Source organism: Syngnathus acus, chromosome 24, assembly GCF_901709675.1.
Source record: "Syngnathus acus chromosome 24, fSynAcu1.2, whole genome shotgun sequence".
Classification (NCBI taxonomy): domain Eukaryota; kingdom Metazoa; phylum Chordata; class Actinopteri; order Syngnathiformes; family Syngnathidae; genus Syngnathus; species Syngnathus acus.
This window is the reverse complement of record NC_051108.1, coordinates 1,027,137-1,045,188: the sequence shown is the minus strand read 5'-3', so window position 1 is coordinate 1,045,188 and position 18,052 is coordinate 1,027,137. Positions and strand designations below refer to the sequence as shown.

Sequence of the window (18,052 nt, the reverse complement as noted above, 5' to 3'; positions counted from 1 at the left end):
CAACCTTGCGCCGAGGGAGTGAGTTGTCGCGCTTGACTTTTCCGTACACTATTTTAAAATACATCACAAATATAAATCATACATTCGCATTTTTTGACAGACCATCAGATATGAATTAATAAAGATTCAAGTTGCGATGTATTTCTGAACATATATGAATAAGAATAACCACATATACGCTGTCATTACCATTTTGATTGGAGTCAACGATTTAATTCTAAAATTGAGTGTTATTATAACAACAATTATTTATTAAATTATCACTTTCATAGCGTATTGCCTGATATTGGTTCCTGCTTCAAGTAGACACATTTAATAAATGTGTTTTATTTGTTTATGCACATTGATTTGACCTTAAAACCTGTGACTGTGCTTTCTTTTAAACAATAAACAAAAAATACCCTTGGATGTTGTCAGTTGACTTCCTTAATACAATACTTAATACAATTACAAATGTTGTTTCGTAAAGATGAAATCAACAACACAGTACAAACTTGTTTAATGAAATATATAAATGACAACCAGGCACTTTGTAAATCAAGTGCCAGCATTGACTGTACAACTGTTATTGTTGGTCTACATGCCATTACCATAGCTACAGAACATTGTGACCAATACCAATAAAAAAAAAATTGCAGATGTAGCAAAGTGGACTGTACATCAAAAAACATGCACCACTTGGTGCGGAAGAGTGGTTTGTGGAAGAACGTCACTTGGGTTTTTTTCTTTGCCCTTCATGAAGAAGGTGAGCAGCTCGCCTTTCCCTTTGACAAGAATGGGTCCCCTTCGCACAAAGCGGAAGCCGTAGAACTTCAGGATGTCGAAGCAGTCCTCCACCACCTGGGTGGGCAAAGCCCAAAAACAACACTTCACACTCATTCTGCATGCTGCATTTAAAAAACGTGCACACATTTTGTACCTGAATGTTCCCCATGACTCCGGTGGACTCCATCCTGCTGGCCACGTTGACCGTGTTCCCCCAGATGTCATAGTGAGGTTTACGCGCTCCGATCACGCCGGCCAGAACGGCACCTTTATTAAGTCCTGACGATGTTGGAACATGAACAGAAACGCAGATGCGGTTTTGACGCAAGTACTTGTACTGACCGATTCGTAGCATGAAGTTATTGAAGGACTGCTTGTTGAGGTTGTCCAGGGTGACTTTCATGGCCAAAGCGAAGTCAGCCAGATTGGCCAGGTGCTGCCAGTGCTCCAGAAGCTCCTCCGGCTGCCCGACAACACAAATTGTTAAGGACGCCGGTCCGGTCGGGACGTCGAGGCGCTCCAAACCTTGCGACGGTCGCCGTGTCCGTTTACGCTGCTTTTCGGGGTGAGGCCCGACGCTGCCATGTAGGTGCTTCCTATTGTCTTGATCTTGGTGATGGTCCGGAACTCGTCCCGGTCGAGTAGCTGTTGAGGGAAATGTAGATGATGGTTTTCGAAAAGACTCATCTCGGGGCAACGGGGACTCACGCTGTCAAAATCAGAGATGATCTCGTTGAGGATCCGGAGGCACTCGATGCCTCCGTTGTTGATGCTTTCTTCTGTGTAGAAGTCGGAGAAATTGGGGATGGACGCGAACATCACGCCTACTTCTTCGTACGACTGACTGTACAGCTCCTGGAATGATGTCATCGTGTCTGTCAGCGCAAAGATTGATCGGCTGATGGACGAGCAGGCCGGCACACCTCATCTCTCTTTTTGGTGCCCAGGAAGTGCTTGGCCACGTGCTCGGGCAACATGTTGGTGACCAGCGCTTCGTTCCAGCGTCTCATCTCCAGCACTTTCTCCTTTTGGTCGTGCACGCCCACCTTCCACAGGAACAACTCTCTGGATTGACGCTCCAACTGTGACAATAAAATTATAAATAAACAGGTCGGCGGGCGTCCATCCAGTGGGAAGCAAACAGCGGCTCACTCACGTGGCGGGCAAAGAGGTAGAGGCTGACCATCATCACCACGGTCATCACCGTCATCAGGTACTTGGATGGTATCATGGAGGTTCTGGAAGGAGATCAATTTGTCAGAAAGGGCCCGACGTTCTTCGCAATTACATTTCTCACCTGTACGATGCAAAATGCACAAAGTCGTAGAGATCGTAGATGTCTCGCCATCCGTGGATGTTTACGGCCCCCGTCGCCGTGACGACCAGCAGCATCAGGCTCAGCTTGATCACGTGGCTGACCTGCACCAGCATGGCGGCGGCCACCAGCAACATCACGCCCATGAAGCTGTAGTGCTTGGGGTTCTCGGCGCACTCGCCCAGCACCATGTCCGACGTGCCGTTGACCAACCGGAAGTGAGGCGGAACGCAGCTGAGCTGAAGAAAAAAAAATAAGTTCTTACTTAAGTCATTCAGTGCCATTGACGATTATAGACGTCAAAGATATTAACTGGGTTGGCAGTGAATGAGTTAAGTAGACATTTCTCTTGCAAGTGTGACAGTCTGCAAGGTTCCCTTGAGGTTCTTCCTGATTTCTGTCAGGTGGCTAAAAAGCAGCAGTGTGTTTTACAAGCTCCGCCGGGGCCTCCGCAAATGAGGCTGCAGGCGCCGAGATAGACGACTAATGGATCCCGCGGGGAGAGAAGGCAATCAAGTGAGGAAGGATGGATAGACGGACTGGTAGGCGGTCCAAATCTTACCATATCAGCCATCACGGTCATGGTGAGGACAAAAATGGCCGCCATGGCCCAGGTGTTTCTCGCCCAGCGTGTGCGGTCGATCCACAAAGAGAAGGACACCAGCCTCTTGGGAAAAAACTACACGTCCGTGGTGATCAGGATGACACGGCCAAATACGAACGTCACGTGTCGCGTTTACCCTCGGGAAGATGGCGGCGAGGGAGCACGCCGTGAGGACCAGCAACAGAACTTCTCCGATGGCCAGAGTCACGTAGTTCACCACCAGTCTGCAGACATGAACAAGCAAAAAGACCTGGAACCGGATCTAAAGGAATGAACGGTGCCGGCGGACCTACAGCGGGTCGATGAAGACCTCCATGGCGGTGATGAAGAACAGCACCATGGCGCAGCAGCAGAAGGCCGCCCCGCTGCGCTTCTCCTTCTCCGAGGAGTAGCGCGCCTCCAGCTTGCCGTCCACAAAACGCAACCACACGAGATGGATCCGCTTCTTCAGTCTGGAGAAGAAGAAAAAACATGGATGGAGATGTGAAGCGACAAAGATCTGCTCCCATCCATCTCACATTTGCTGTGTTTCTCTCTCCAGGAGCTCCTGCTGGAGTCGCGCGTTGATGACTTGTTCTCCTCCCAAGCGGTACCGCTGAGGAAGAACACCAAGAATCAGAAGACAGAGAAGCTCAACCGCTAACGTACCATTTACCTCCTGATGGGATTGAGAGACCGGAGACGTCGAAACAACGTTCCCGTTTGACGTGGTGTTGATCAACTGCCAGGATTTTTGGGTAGACACCACGCTTACTTTTCTCTTGGGTTCCTCCGTTTTAGGAACCAGAACCAAATAAGTGTCGATGCCTTTCTCCAGCAGGTACTCGCATCTCTGGCCGCCGTTTCCCGGCTCCAGTTCAAACTCGCCGTGGAGACATTCCTTGGTGCTCTGGGATATATGCACTCGACTGCAACACATGGAGGCAAAGCCGTCAGAACTTCCCAAAAAAAACAACAATGAGGTCTCCTACCCACCCGGGAACGCCCCCCGACTCCATCTTGTTGGCGACGGTGACATCGGTGGACCAGACGTCAAACTGCCAGCGCTTCTGACCCAGCACTCCTCCCAACACGGTTCCCGTGTGGACCCCCACTCGCATGTCCACCTCCGTTTGGGTCATCTCCCGCACGTAACTGACGCAGGAGCAAAAGCATCTCACTGGATGTTCTCGTCTTCCGGCCCATCGGGTGAGTCTAGAAAAGAATCTTCTTGGTTGAGAGAAGAAAAACTCACGAGATGGCGTCGACCATGGAGAGTCCCATCATGATGGAGCAGGCGGCGTGGTCTTCTCGGAAGTCCGGAAGACCGCAGATGCAGTAGTAGCAGTCGCCCAGGATTTTGATCCGCAGCTGATGGTGACGCTGGGAGAGGACGACAAGAGAGGATCACATGGGGTCGGGTCGCCAACGGCCGGAGCGGACTCACTTCGGCCAGTTTATCGAAGCGAGCGAAGAGCTCGTTGAGCAGCTTGACCAGCTCCTGAGCGCTGCAGGTGGAGGACAGCTGGGTGAAGCCCACCATGTCGGCAAACAGGATGCTGCGATGACCGGGAACAAATCTTGAAGCCCCGCCCCCGAAGAAAAAGGAAGAGCTGGCTCGAGGCTCACCTGACGTGCTCGTGGCGGTACATGTACATGGTGTTGAACTGCTTCTGCTGCTCCTGGACTTGGTTCTCATTGCCTTGGTTCTTCATACCCTGCAACATCTCATCGGCGATGTGCTTGGGCAGGATGGACAACAGTAACTCCTCCTGCGTGGTTGCAATCATTTCCACAATCACTCACAATGAAATGGGCAGGCACAGGGTATTCCTGTACCTGCTGGGCGCTCTGCTCCTCCAGCGTGATTTTGACCTCCAGGGACTGGCGCGCCTCCAAAAAGGCCATCCTGTACTTGCTGTCAGACATGAAGTATGACATCACCCCCACTGCGGCTGCACACAGGTACAGCATGGCGTTGGCCAGGAGCTGCCAAGTGAGATAGCGAGGTCAACCTGCACGACGGGCTCAGGCTCATCAAACGGATGGCCCAGATTCTTCTCTGCTGCACTTACCTGCCTGACCAGCACGGGCCCTTGTAAGTGGTCCTCAAATCTCTGAGCCACAGTCAGGCCCAAGAGAAGCAGGTGGATCCCGCAGGAGAGCCCCGAGAGCAGGAGCAGGGCCGACAGGTTGAGGGGCAGAGTCAGGAAAGCGGAGAAGCTAAAGAAGGCCTGCCAGCCCACCGCGTCGCTGGCGTGGGAAACGTGGCCGAAGTTGAGCCCCGTGTAGCACAGCACGTGGACGCTCACCATCAGCCATAGCACGTACGGGACGGCACCTCGTGAGACCGTCGACCCAGGCAGCTTCTGCCGCCGGTACAGCTCGTAGAAGACCACGTCGGCGGCCAGCCCCACGGCCGCCACCGCCAGCATGGCCCGCTTGCGCTCGGCGTACACGGCGCCGCACGTGACCACCACGAAGCCGTTGAAGAGGGCGGCGAAGGTCAGCAGCATCAGCATGTTCTGCTGCCTCCTCTGCCGGAAGTAACTCTGGTAAAGCTTCTCCAGGGAGTCGGGCCTGAAAACCGATCGGACGCTCGATAGCGGGCCGCGGCTGGGCCCGAGCGGCGTGACATCGCGGGGGCGCTCGGCGGGCTCCTCCGTGTCTCCGTGACGGACCTTGTTGGACATCTGGACCGGGATTGAAGTTCTCCTACTGCGAGAATAATCCTTCAGGGAGTCACTGCTCGTCAATCTCCAGATGATCAAGTCTTGGCGGCGCTGGTTAGAAGTCGCGCCTGAGGTCTCAGAGGTGGCGCCGTCCACGCTTCAGTATCTTCTGCCATGTTCCTTACCTTGGAAGAACCTCAGCCGTCGTCCGTACCGCGCCGTGTGGAAGACGACATGATCCGATACTTTTTTCTTTCTCTCCTCTCTCCCTCCCTCTGGCCCTCCCCATCCTTTGCATCCTTTGTTACTGTTGCTACGATGAAACCAAAGTGACGGCCGCGTCTTGGGAAATGTGACACCGACGGTGCGAAGAGCACGCCGGCGACGCTCATCAAGAGTTTTAACAAGCGATCACGCTCGTCTCCGGGGGGCAAAACCAAAAAAGTCTACTTCGTGGTTGGAACTTGCAAGTGGATTGTTGATTTGGTCAATTCAAAAAGCAAAGCGCCGACCGGGACTCGCCCAGCCCCGAGTCTCCACAGACCCACCGTGTCCCCGGTGGCCCAGGTCCAATGACTCGTCTCCATGGCGATCCCTCTCATGACATTCTCCACCAATTGACATTATCCAAAAATGTTCATCGAAATAAAAATATATTTGGAGTGACGCTTGGCAGACGCTCCACTAAAGTTGTTGCCAGGGGCAACCATTTATTCGAACGGCCGCTAATAATTGAAAAGAGATTGAAGTCACTTGTGGCATCATCACAAGGCGTGTGTGTGTGTGTGTGTGTGTTTTCAGCAAGTACACGCACGTAGCGGTGCTACTCGTAGGAGTCCGGAGTAGAGTAGTCCAGCTGTCCCGGGCGGCTGTGTGAGCAGAAGTGTAAGAGAATCCTGCTGCTGTGAGGCTCCTCATCAATCTGGCTTCCACTGACACAAACTATGTGCACCTGTTCTCTGTCCCTCATACATATATAAAAATATATTCATATCATTGAAATATATATTCATTATATAATTGTACATAATATATATCTATTTTTTTGGTATTATTTTTTTTTTCTTTCCTACCAAAGACGGATTTTTTTTGCTGTGCTAAATTGTGGGATTTTCTTGGCATTGTATTTGCTGACCCGGGATCGTTCAGCTTGGGGCAACTTTTTTTTCCAAAACATTCCAACAACAGACGGACAAAATCCACACAAACACACACACAAAGAGCCCGAGGCCCGGCAGTACCTGTTGACACTTGTGGGCAGGAAATGGGCCAAGGATCTTGGAGGTCGCTGTGAGGCTTGAAGGTGGGCTTGCTCTCAGGTTACAGGTCCATCCAAAGCTTTTGTTTGTTGACGCTCAACAACTTCCTGCGGGTCGGCGCAGCCGCCGTGGTGAAGCTGACATGAGTGAAATTGGGCTGCAAGTTTGAAAAAGGTGCAAAAGAAAAATGTTTTAAAATAATATATATTTTTTTTTATATAAATATACAAATATATAAGTCCTCAACTGTCATGCAAAATACCTCTTCTCTAAGGTTACAACAATAAAATATTATTTTAGAGGGAAAAAAAACGATTTGGAATTTCTTCAAGAAAAACACATTTTAAACAAGATGCATTTTAACAAGCCCGGAAATATTGATGCTGATTAATTTTGTTTTTCTAGAAACAAAATCTTTTTTACATTTTTTTCAAAATATTTCATCTGAGTATTTCCTCTGAGATTGACATTTTCTTAAAAAAAAAGAAAAAAGTAAGAAGTGATTCTCCTTCCCCACCAAATGGACGCTTCTTCATCTGTGGAAATGTGCGGAATGCGCGGGAACGGCGGCCGTCCATTGTGCGAGGCGAGTCGGGTTCCGCTCGGTCGGGCCTGAAAACCTCGTTGGCGCTGCGAGAAACCCGATCGCGACGCTCGCCTTCAACCTGCGTTCATGGTCGACATCACACAAGGAAGAGGATGCTTTTAACGTTTTAAAGTTCATTTTTGGGGAAAACAAATGTAAAAGAATTCTCACAAAATTCAGCCTCATGTAATAGTTGCTTGAAAATGTTAAGAAAATTGGGAATAAAAATGCTGCTTTATTTTTGTTCTTTTATTTTAAAAAGAATTTTTTTTTTTAGCCCAGCTTCCTCATAAATTGATAACATTTTCACAAAATGTTTCTCATAATACTAACTTTTTTGGTGTGTGATGTTAAAAATGCTTCTTCTCAGGGCGACATTTCACTCAATTGTAAAAATGTAATTCTCATCAAATTCAAATTGTTTTTTTCCATATGAAGTATTGTCAATAAAAAACAACCATGACTTGATGCGGATGAGACATTTACCTTCATTTTGGACTTCCTTCCTTTCTGGAAATGAATTGCCGGCATTACCAACGCTGTTACCTCTGGTTGCGTCACAATAAAGTTCTCTTCCCGGCTTTTTTTTTTTTTTTTTTTCCCTGGCTGTCGTCACGAGCGACCTGCCTGCTTCAACTAACGCCAACTGTGACAAAAGAAATCAGATTCAACATTTGCAATCACGTCCACTTTGCTTCATTTATTGGTCAGTTCAAGCAACACAATCAAATATTTACAAGGTCGCAGCTGCACTGCATGCACACGCACACAAATTATTTTCACCAAAGTTGCCTTACGAAATGCTTCTCCTTTCCGAAGTTGGTGTGTCGTGCATGTGTGCGGTAAGTTGACGCGCAAGCAGTTGTCGTTGACAGCTGCGCGGGGGGGGGGGTGGGGTCAGCCAGTGGCCTCAAATAGCCAAGCGAGCGAGCGCCACCCTCCCCAAAGCCTACCCGACCCCTTTGCGTTCCAGGACCGGCGGAAAGCTTGTCAGTGAGTAAAGGGCCGCGACCTTTCCCACCTGAGATCCCGCCCGCCCGCCCGCCCGCTTTGTGCTGAAAGCGCCGTCACGGTGACATCACAAAGTACAGCTTCAATTTGTCCGTCAGAGTGAAGAAGCGAAATGAAGGCGGAAAGCGTCTGGAAGCGGAACAAGTCTTTGCTTTGGCGCCGTCGGCCCAGTCAGGTGTGCTATTCTTGCCAAAGCGTCTAGAACCAGTACAAGTCCTTGCTCTTGTCCTGCGTCTGCAGACCTGCGAGGACAGTCAAAGCATCAAAACCGTCGCCGCCATTTCAAAAGTGCCTCCCTCACCTGCGTCCACGTTGAGTCCAATCTCTCCAACAGCGGAGAAAGTCCCGCTCCAGGCCACCGACTCGCCTTTCCCGCCGGCCAGGTCGCACGGCAAGGCGCCGGCGTGCGCCGCCGAGCCTCCGCTGGCCGCCAGGCGGTGGTGCGACCTGACGGAGGGCACCAGCAGCGAGCCGTAGCGCGGATCGAAGGCGGCGCCGTACACCTCGTGCACGGCGGGCCGCGGGTACGGTGAGCCCTGCGTGCCGAGGCCGCCGCCGCCGAACGAGTAGGGGTGATGCGGGTGGGACGGGTGCCAGGCGTCAGGGGGTCCGGGCTGGTGCAGGTGGCCGTGGAGCGCGTACGGGTCGCCCCCGGAGAAGGCCAGGTCCGAGTGGGGGGCCGACAGAGCGCTCGCCAGCGAGGACGGCGCAGACGACTGATAGGAACTATTCCAGAAAGACGGCGGGAAATTTCGCTGGCTCATCGGGAACGAGGCGTCTGAAAGGACAAGCGCGTTTTGCTCACTTTGTTTGGATTTTTTTACAAGCACATACCTTTGAGGGTCTTGTGGCCCCCGGGGGGGTACAAGGAGGAGGCGTGGCTGAGCGCACGGCTAAAGTGTTGGTCGACGACGGCGCTGATGTCGCCGTGGAAATAGGTGAAGAGGACGCAGCGGGAGCTCAGGTACTCGGCCCCCGGGGGCAGCTCCTTGTCCTCCTCCTTGATGGTGGGGGCAGCGGGGGGACGCCCGTCCATTTTGGAGTCCAAGGTCAGCTTCTGCCATCACAAATAAGAGAGCAAGCCAACCCTTTTTTTCTTGAATTACAATTCAAACCTTACACACACACAAAAAAGGTCCAAAATCTGTCAGATAAAGGAGAGGAATAGAAAAAGTGCCATTTGACATATTTTAATTAAAAAAGTTGATTGTACATTTGATCTTAAATTACAATTTAAAAAATGAAGCAAGCTGTTTGTTATTTTGATGAAATCAATTAGAAGCATTCATGAGAATCTTCAAAGTCGTTATGTCAAAATCCAAAAGCCGCTTTCAGATGTTGCGGCGTTTCCCTTTATTATTTTTCAAGACTTAATTAATTGGTTGATGAAGACTGGACGGACGCCAGCGTACCGCAAAAGAGACTAAAGGCATTTTGATATCAATTAAAAATGAAAAAGTGATCCCATCCACCTCCACTAATTCAAAAATGCAAAAATGAAAGATGAACCGCCGCCGGTTGAATGTGAGCAACATTGAGTGAGACTAAATGATTTTTTGGAGGGGAAATATCAAACATCCTGTTAAGATGTGATTTGACCGGTCGCTCTTCCAAAATAATAAAAAATGAAAAATGAAATTTTAATACAATTTACTTTTCAGGAAAAGCCAAACATGTTTTAAAAAAAAAAATGCAATCATTTTTAATTTCTTTCATCGCGCCTAAGAAAAACAAATTTCAGTGAAGTAATTTTTTTTGCATTTTGCAGTTGTTGAGCAAGTTTTGGAATCAAACAATTTGTTGTGAAAGTCGAGTTGTGGCGTGTGTGTGTGTGTGTGTGCATACCTGGTGGTGTTGGTGGTGGGAGGGCGTGTAGGGGCTGAAGTAGGGCTGCGCAGCGAGCACCTGGTACATCACGTCCAAGCAGCTCATGGCGGAGGTGTCAGCGGGTCGCCACGCCGGGCGGGGGTCATTGAAGCGCGCTCAAGGAGCTGCTCGAGAGCCGCCGCTGCCACCGCCTCTTCTTCTCCTTCTCCAGTCCTTCAGCAAACTAAGCGGTGGCGGCCACACTTAACTCACACCCACCCCGGAGCCCAGCCCCCCTCCAGGACCCGAGACCCAGCCCACAAAGCGAGCGGGGATCCGCCCTCCAATGGCAGGCCCGGCCGGCTCCACCTCGCTGCGCTTGCGGGCTCGCTCACAATGGCCGTCCGAGTCCGAAGAAGGGAGAGCCACGACAGACAGAAGGAACTTCGACTGATCCGACAAGATTTTAGAACCGCACTGAGTCTGGACACATTTGATAAGTCAGACCTGAAAGGATTTTAAGGATGAACAGATGGACAGACGGACAGAGACACATTTGACTTAATGGCTAGACAGAAAAATCTGATATGATTCTTCCACCAAATGGACAGATTGTCGCCTCATTTATTATTATTTTTTCACGCGTTGACCGTGACCGTCCATTTAGCAAAGGCCCATCAGCGAGCGCATCCCTGCCAAGGACGGCCATTCGTGTCTTTGGGTGTGTGCGTGCACTCTCAGGTGTGGAGACTGAAAACGCATTTTGCCAGACAAAGAAGAAAAGCAGAGAATCACCATTTCAGTTTAGCATGCCACCCCCCTCCCTTTTGGTTTTGAATTCAAGGGCAAGAACATATTTCTTAAGCGTCCCAATACTTTTGTCCCTCCGCCGTCATATCACGTGTCAAAAAAACGAAAAATGCCACTCTTAGCCATGATCTTCATTTCCCTCTAAGCGATGTTGGCTGGCAGCGTTCATCAGTGCGGCGGGCAAAGATTGTCCAGATTCTTAACGGCATAGCGGGCATAGCGGGCGGGCGTGCGCTCGTCACGCCGTCGTGACGCTCGTTAAGGCCGGAGGATGCCTGGCATGCCTCTTGCCATGTTTGTTTGAGCCCAGCTCGCTTGGCATACGACAGGAAATAGTCATTAACGGATCTAATTGAACACACGCACACAACTTGAATAGCATTGACGGCATTTTATTGAGTCATCTTACTTCCTTGTAAGCGATAATTGCACTCAACTATGTTGCTACATTATAAGCTGTACACTTTGCATGTGTGTGTGTGTGTGTGTGTGTGTGTGTGTGTGTGTGTGTGTGTGTGTGTGTGGACCATGCAAAGGAGGAGACAGCTGGAGCTGTCAACAGCCACAACAGAAGCAGCAGCAGCAGCAGCAGAACCCAAACAAGGATAAAGAGGGACTGAAAGGGGCCAAAAGGGGGACCAGAGGTGGTCCAAATGGACCAAAGTGAATTTAGAGGGACTGAGGGGGCCCAAAATAGATCTGATGGGGGGACACAGCAGGCCAAAAGAGCCAAAGAAGAGCAAAAGAGGACTCATGGGGGGCAAAGGTACAAAAAGGTGACAAAAAATGGACAAATGCGGCCAAAGGGGGTAAAAGGCCAAAGGTCAAACGGAAGCAACGAGGACTGAACGAGGCCAAAGGGGACAAACGAGATTTCAGCTTCTTTTGTGGAATTTACATGAAAACAAATCGGCCAATCAGTCCTTTGTATTTCGGAATTCTTGATTGCCGTCGGGATTTTCGCCACGTGTGGTACCAAAAAAAAAAAACGTGCGGGCAGACCCTGAATCCTTTCTGGTGGAAATGCTGCTCTTTGATAAGGCGTGAATAAGAAAATTGCAAAGTGGATATTGCGAGCGCTTTTGCCCTTGTGCTGGCGCCGCACCATAATACGCTTGAGCTGAGGCCACAATTAAATGGGAAAGTAACAACAAGACGAAAAAAAAAAAAGTCCTCAATCGACTTTGACCTTCCTTTTCTGACTGCCGCAGAGCGAAAACTTGACTCTTTGTGAGCTCGGCAAGTGTCGACATTATAAAGCCGCCCAGTCATTTTTGTTTTAATTAAATGACGGCACGCTTGCTTTGGAAAAAAAAAAAGAAGACCCTGGCTGACCTTTTGTGTTCCATTTGCCCTTTTTCTTCTTCTCTGCACATATTTCTCTTCATTTTTATCCAAACAGAATTGAAAGGCTTTGTAAATTAATAAAACAAAATGGAGGGCAACTCTAGGTTTGAAATACGGACGGCTCCGAATGATACCAGACTGGGACAGTGGGGACCAAGAGAAGACGAACAAAGAGAAGACCAAAGATGGCCGAAAGTGGACTGAAGGAAAACAACGGGCCACCGAAAGATGCTAATTAGCCAGCAGCGCTGATTTGCTTTCCCGCATCTGATGATTTTTCTATAAATGATCCTCCCGTGAATGGATGAAAGCAAAAGGCGCATTCTCGTTGCCCGGCGCTCGCCTGGGACACCACGCCGTCCCGCTTGCGGGGAAAAGCGCTCGGTCGCCGGGGATGAAAAGCGCTTGATGAACATTCCGGCCTCTGCGGACGTCGCGGTCACCTTGAATCCCCCCGAGAGTGAGGCGGGGGATGGGGGGGCTTCATTAGCCGAGGCTCATTATCTACGTACGCGAGTTTTAATTAACAGCAATCACGTTAGCTGAGGGACTTGTTTTTGTAATTTTTTATTCTTACAGCAAAACAGCCTCTTTTTTTTTTTACCCGCCATATTAAATATGGCGACAATTCCAAGGCATACTAAAGTCACCCTAATGAGGACAAGCGTCAAGAAATCAGACAGACAGGCAGACAGACAGGCAGATGTCCCTTTGGCCAGTGTGCCTCTTTCTTTGGCGAGCGGGATGCCTCCTTCAGCTCGTCGATGAAAAGACTCGCCAAGGACCTCGCCGCTACCGGATAAATTGGCTCGTTAAGAGCTGGCGTGAGTGACATGTGGCTTGCATTCAGTGTCGGCGGCACAGGTGCAGCGCTAGTCAAAAACGCTTGTGTTAGTTCTCCCCCACCCCCCCTTCAAATAAAAACAACCTAATTAAATAGAAAAAAATTGCAGAGTGAGGCCTGATCGATACGCCATTTTGTTTTGCGCCGATTGTCACGCGGGCACAAACACGGCAGCGACCGATTCAATGATAAAAATGCGCCGAGGAGCACATGAGCCGTCGTGTTCCATCTCAAGGCCAAAGACGTGCATGAATGAACCAGGCTGGACAATGAAAATGCTCTGAATAAAGGTGTGTGTGTGTGTGCGCATGTGTGTGTGTGTGTGTGTGTGTCGCCCGTTACCCCGACACCACCAAAACCGCGGTGGCGGCGGCGGCATGAATAAGACAAGACAACGAACGTGCGTTTGAGATGCGAGCGGAATAAAAGGAGGGCCCCGCCGTGAAGGGGGTAAGCCAAATGGGGAGGGGAGGGGGGAGGAGACGGTACGACCAGGGACGAGAGTTGGGCGACCAGTCTCCAAGCAACTCACAATAGAAGGTCAGCCACAAGCAGAAAGGAAGGAAAGTGCAAGGCGCTTCTTTCTTCAAGCGCAGGTGGACGGGCGAGCGGGCCGGGTCGGCTCGGCAAACGACAATCTCATCTCCGTCGCCTGACAAGGTTCACCGGATCAATTAAAAAGCCTAAAAATAAATAAGGTAAACCTCTTAAATAATCACACCCATTCCCAAACGAGAACTTTGTGGTTTTTTGGAACTGAAGCGAGCACGCTTGGTCTCTTTTTAGCAAGTTAGCGAGCATTTTGAATAGCTAGAGTGAAAACAAGCACCAAGGAATGTTTTCTAAAGTATTTTTAACTAGGTTTAACAAGTGGAAGGCGTCAAACTATATAAAAAAATAGTATAGTTTGTATATATTGCTGATTTTGGCAGGTCGCTGTAACTCCCCAACTCACACCACTTGACATTTTTAATTTTTTTTTTTTTGCGTGACTTGTTTGGAACATTATGCTGTTTGCCAAGGCAGAGCTTTTGTGTCCCTCAATGGGGAACAGAAGAAGTGAACCAACTGGAGAGGCGCTTTTGCGTGAAGGCGACGGGCGCGCCAATGGAACAGTAAACAGCAACAAGGACGAGGGCCACAATGGCGGCCGTGCGGGCGGGCGGGCGGGGAATGTTGTCGCTTTTCAAATGCATTCAGAATCATCTTTCTAGGACACGACTCCAATAAAAACACTTGTTATTGAATAATCATCGGCGCTTTGTGGCGGGCGGCCAAGAATTTGTTAAAAGACGCACTCGAGAAGCTTGTTTAAAGAAATTACGCGCAAGGCCGTTGAGAACTTTGTGATGCCGCAGCCTGCTTGAGACTTTGCCGCCTTCATGGCGGCGTGGGAATGCTTTTGTGGATTGTTGCACTGCGCCGACCAAGCGTCTGACACGTGGAGTCCGGGCGGAGAACGTGTCACGGCGACACGTGGCGGCAAACTCCATAGAGGTTCATCGATTTTACTTTGAAAGGTCAACGCTACAGTGGTGTAGCATTTGTTAGCTGTAGCGCTAATTTTGCTGGCCAAATAAGAAATTTGCATAATATGCCCCGCCTCCAATCCAATTGGAATAAAGTGATTTGTCTGATTTCGTTTTTTGAACCAGAACCTAGTTCAACGTTAAGTAGGGTGACCAGATTTGGGTTTCTGAAAAAGAGGGCACCTTTTTTTGGGGGGTGTGGTCTTTTTTAGGGGGCGGGGTCATTTGTTGTTGTTCGGGGGGGGGGGGGGGGGGGGGGGTCATATGTTATGACTAGGGGTTGTTTGTAACGATCATCGATACACATCGATTAATCGATATAATGCTCCACGATTTGTTGGCATCGATGCTAAACGTAAACATCGATCTATATCGCCCGTTTTTGACCTCGGACATTTATTTTGAAATCCAGTTCATTGTTGCTTGCTTCCTCTTTCTGGGAGCAGTGCGCGGCGTGTTGTGTTGTGAGCAGAGCAGGCACGTGAAAGGGGAGCCGACAACTACGCGGCTCCTGGGCTGGTGCTATGGCTAGTGTCCAAGAAGACGAGGAAATTCGCTCCCCTTTGGGCTTCAAGTCATTCGTTTGGAAGCACTTTGTAATTTCCTAAATAAAGAGTTTGCAGTACCTTGTTGATTTTGCCTATGAATTGTTATAAATCAGGATATTGTTCTATATCGATCGTAGAGCACTATATCGTGATGTATCGTGAATGAATCACAGCAGGCTTTAAGATATCGGCAAATATCGTATTGTGGTTCTTTGTATCGATATGATATCGTATCGTTACAAAACCCGCGATTTACACCCCGACTATATCGTGATGTATCGTGAATGAATCACAGCAGGCTTTAAGATATCGGCAAATATCGTATCGTGGTTCTTTGTATCGATATGATATCGTATCGTTACAAAACCCGCGATTTACACCCCTAGTTTGTAACCATAAAAACATTGATTTAATACCCGCGTCGGAAACCCTAACCCTAGCTTGAAACCCTAATTAGCAATGGCAAAACTCCTTGGAAACTCTGGTCGGAAACCCTAACCCTAGTTTTGAAAGCCTAGTTAGAAACCCTAATCTTAGAAACCCTAAAAGTAGTTTGAAACCCTCATTGGAAACCCTAACCTTAGCTTTAAAACCTAGTTTGTAACCCTAAGCTTGGTTTAAAACTCTAGTCGGAAACCCTAACCCTAGTTTGAAACCCTAAATAGCAATGGCAAAACTCCTTGGAAGCCCTGGTCGGAAACCCTAACCCTCGTTTTGAAAGCCTAGTTAGAAACCCTAATCTTAGAAACCCTAAAAGTAGTTTGAAACCCTCGTTGGAAACCCTAACCCTAGCTTTAAAACCTAGTTTGAAACCCTAACCTTGGTTTAAAACCCTAGTCGGAAACCCTGAGCCTAGTTTGAAACCCTAATTAGCGATGGCAAAACTCCTTGGAAACCCTAGTCGGAAACCCTAACCCTAGTTTTGAAAGCCTAGTTAGAAACCCTAACCCTAACTCTAGTTTTGAAAGCCTAGTTCGTAACCCTAACCCTAACTCTAACCCTAACTCTAACCCTAACTCTAACTCTAACTCTAACCCTAACCCTAGTTTTGAAAGCCTAGTTAGAAACCCTAACTCTAGTTTTGAAAGCCTAGTTAGTAACCCTAACTCTAACTCTAACGCTAACTCTAACCCTAACTCTAACCCTAACTCTAGTTTTGAAAGCCTAGTTAGAAACCCTAACCCCAACCCTAATCCTAACCCTAATTTTGGAAACCCTAGTCGAAAACCCTAACCCTAGTTTGAAGCCTAGTTAGAAACCCCAATCTTAGAAACCCTAAAAGTAGTTTTAAACCCTCGTTGGAAACCCTAACCCTAGCTTTAAAACCTAGTTTGAAACCCTAACCTTGGTTTAAAACCCTAGTCGGAAACCCTGAGCCTAGTTTGAAACCTTAATTAGCGATGGCAAAACTCCTTGGAAACCCTAGTCGGAAACCCTAACCCTAGTTTTGAAAGCCTTGTTAGAAACCCTAACCCTAACCCTAACTCTAGTTTTGAAAGCCTAGTTCGTAACCCTAACCCTAACCCTAACCCTAACCCTAACTCTAACCTTAACTCTAACTCTAACCCTAACCCTAACCCTAGTTTTGAAAGCCTAGTTAGAAACCCTAACCCTAACCCTAGTTTTGAAAGCCTAGTTAGTAACCCTAACTCTAACTCTAACCCTAACCCTAACTCTAGTTTTGAAAGCCTAGTTAGAAACCCTAACCCCAACCCTAATCCTAACCCTAACCCTAATTTGGAAACCCTAGTCGAAAACCCTAACCCTAGTTTTGAAAGCCTAGTTAGAAACCCCAATCTTAGAAACCCTAAAAGTAGTTTTAAACCCTCGTTGGAAACCCTAACCCTAGCTTTAAAACCTAGTTTGAAACCCTAACCTTGGTTTAAACCCTAGTCGGAAACCCTGAGCCTAGTTTGAAACCCTAATTAGCGATGGCAAAACTCCTTGGAAACCCTAGTCGGAAACCCTAACCCTAGTTTTGAAAGCCTAGTTAAAAACCCTAACCCTAACCCTAACTTTAGTTTTGAAAGCCTAGTTCGTAACCCTAACCCTAACCCTAACTAACCCTAACCCTAACTCTAACTCTAACCCTAACCCTAACCCTAGTTTTGAAAACCTAGTTAGAAACACTAACCCCAACCCTAATTCTAACCCTAACCCTAACTTTGGAAACCCTAGTCGAAAACCCTAACCCTAGTTTTGAAAGCCTAGTTAGAAACCCTAATCTTAGAAACCCTAAAAGTAGTTTGAAAGCCTCGTTGGAAACCTTAAACCTAGCTTTAAAACCTAGTTTGTAACCCTAAGCTTGGTTTAAAACCCTAGTCGGAAACCCTAACCCTAGTTTGAAACCCTAATTAGCAATGGCAAAACTCCTTGGAAACCCTGGTCGGAAACCCTAACCCTAGTTTTGAAAGCCTAGTTAAAAACCCTAACCCTAACCCTAACTCTAGTTTTGAAAGCCTAGTTCGTAACCCTAACCCTAACTCTAACTAACCCTAACCCTAACCCTAACCCTAACCCTAACCCTAACTCTAACTCTAACTCTAACCCTAACCCTAACCCTAGTTTTGAAAACCTAGTTAGAAACACTAACCCCAACCATAATTCTAACCCTAACCCTAACTTTGGAAACCCTAGTCGAAAACCCTAACCCTAGTTTTGAAAGCCTAGTTAGAAACCCTAATCTTAGAAACCTAAAAGTAGTTTGAAAGCCTCGTTGGAAACCTTAAACCTAGCTTTAAAACCTAGTTTGTAACCCTAAGCTTGGTTTAAAAACCCTAGTCGGAAACCCTAACCCTAGTTTGAAACCTAATTAGCAATGGCAAAACTCCTTGGAAACCCTGGTCGGAAACCCTAACCCTAGTTTTGAAAGCCTAGTTAAAAACCCTAACCCTAACCCTAACTCTAGTTTTGAAAGCCTAGTTCGTAACCCTAACCCTAACCCTAACTCTAACTAACCCTAACCCTAACTCTAACT

At 48.2% G+C, this 18,052-nt stretch overlaps 2 protein-coding genes across 5 annotated transcripts; both read right to left on the bottom strand.

Annotated features, from left to right (window-relative positions):
- Positions 1-482: 482 nt before the first annotated feature.
- On the bottom strand, positions 483-8,053 carry LOC119118211 (adenylate cyclase type 3-like). Of its 3 annotated transcripts, XM_037245057.1 has the most exons (22): positions 7,978-8,053; positions 7,667-7,826; positions 7,112-7,259; positions 4,739-6,751; positions 4,503-4,652; positions 4,293-4,435; positions 4,111-4,222; positions 3,919-4,046; positions 3,660-3,818; positions 3,340-3,592; positions 3,203-3,279; positions 2,978-3,136; positions 2,821-2,908; positions 2,643-2,759; positions 2,063-2,319; positions 1,922-2,003; positions 1,689-1,847; positions 1,474-1,620; positions 1,291-1,410; positions 1,108-1,228; positions 920-1,044; positions 483-840 (listed from the first exon to the last, which is right to left on the bottom strand). In XM_037245057.1, exons 4-22 carry the CDS (start codon positions 5,354-5,356, stop codon positions 661-663), a joined length of 3,195 nt encoding a protein of 1,064 aa, XP_037100952.1. In that variant the 5' UTR covers positions 5,357-6,751; positions 7,112-7,259; positions 7,667-7,826; positions 7,978-8,053; the 3' UTR covers positions 483-660. The 3 variants fall into 3 exon arrangements, with proteins under 3 accessions (XP_037100952.1, XP_037100950.1, XP_037100951.1); XM_037245055.1 differs by having other exon boundaries at positions 3,203-3,592; XM_037245056.1 differs by having other exon boundaries at positions 920-1,032; positions 3,203-3,592.
- Positions 8,054-8,242: 189 nt separating this feature from the next.
- On the bottom strand, positions 8,243-10,243 carry vgll2a (vestigial-like family member 2a). Of its 2 annotated transcripts, XM_037245058.1 has the most exons (5): positions 10,037-10,243; positions 9,026-9,248; positions 8,493-8,969; positions 8,391-8,433; positions 8,243-8,355 (listed from the first exon to the last, which is right to left on the bottom strand). In XM_037245058.1, coding segments are annotated over exons 1-5 (831 nt in total). In that variant the 5' UTR covers positions 10,124-10,243; the 3' UTR covers positions 8,243-8,354. The 2 variants fall into 2 exon arrangements, with proteins under 2 accessions (XP_037100953.1, XP_037100954.1); XM_037245059.1 differs by lacking the exon at positions 8,243-8,355 and having other exon boundaries at positions 8,390-8,433.
- Positions 10,244-18,052: the final 7,809 nt, after the last annotated feature.

Excerpts from the sequence above, each read along its gene's own strand:
- LOC119118211 (XM_037245055.1), bottom strand. The coding sequence starts at position 5,356 with ATGTCCAACAAGGTCCGTCACGGAGACACGGAGGAGCCCGCCGAGCGC. Across the intron at positions 4,436-4,502 it reads AGGAGCAGAGCGCCCAGCAG|GAGGAGTTACTGTTGTCCAT; the intron begins GTACAGGAATAC and ends GCAACCACGCAG. Across the intron at positions 3,819-3,918 it reads TCCATGGTCGACGCCATCTC|TTACGTGCGGGAGATGACCC; the intron begins GTGAGTTTTTCT and ends CTCCTGCGTCAG.
- vgll2a (XM_037245058.1), bottom strand. The coding sequence starts at position 10,123 with ATGAGCTGCTTGGACGTGATGTACCAGGTGCTCGCTGCGCAGCCCTAC. Across the intron at positions 8,970-9,025 it reads GGGCCACAAGACCCTCAAAG|ACGCCTCGTTCCCGATGAGC; the intron begins GTATGTGCTTGT and ends TTGTCCTTTCAG. Across the intron at positions 8,434-8,492 it reads TGGACTCAACGTGGACGCAG|GTCTGCAGACGCAGGACAAG; the intron begins GTGAGGGAGGCA and ends CTGTCCTCGCAG.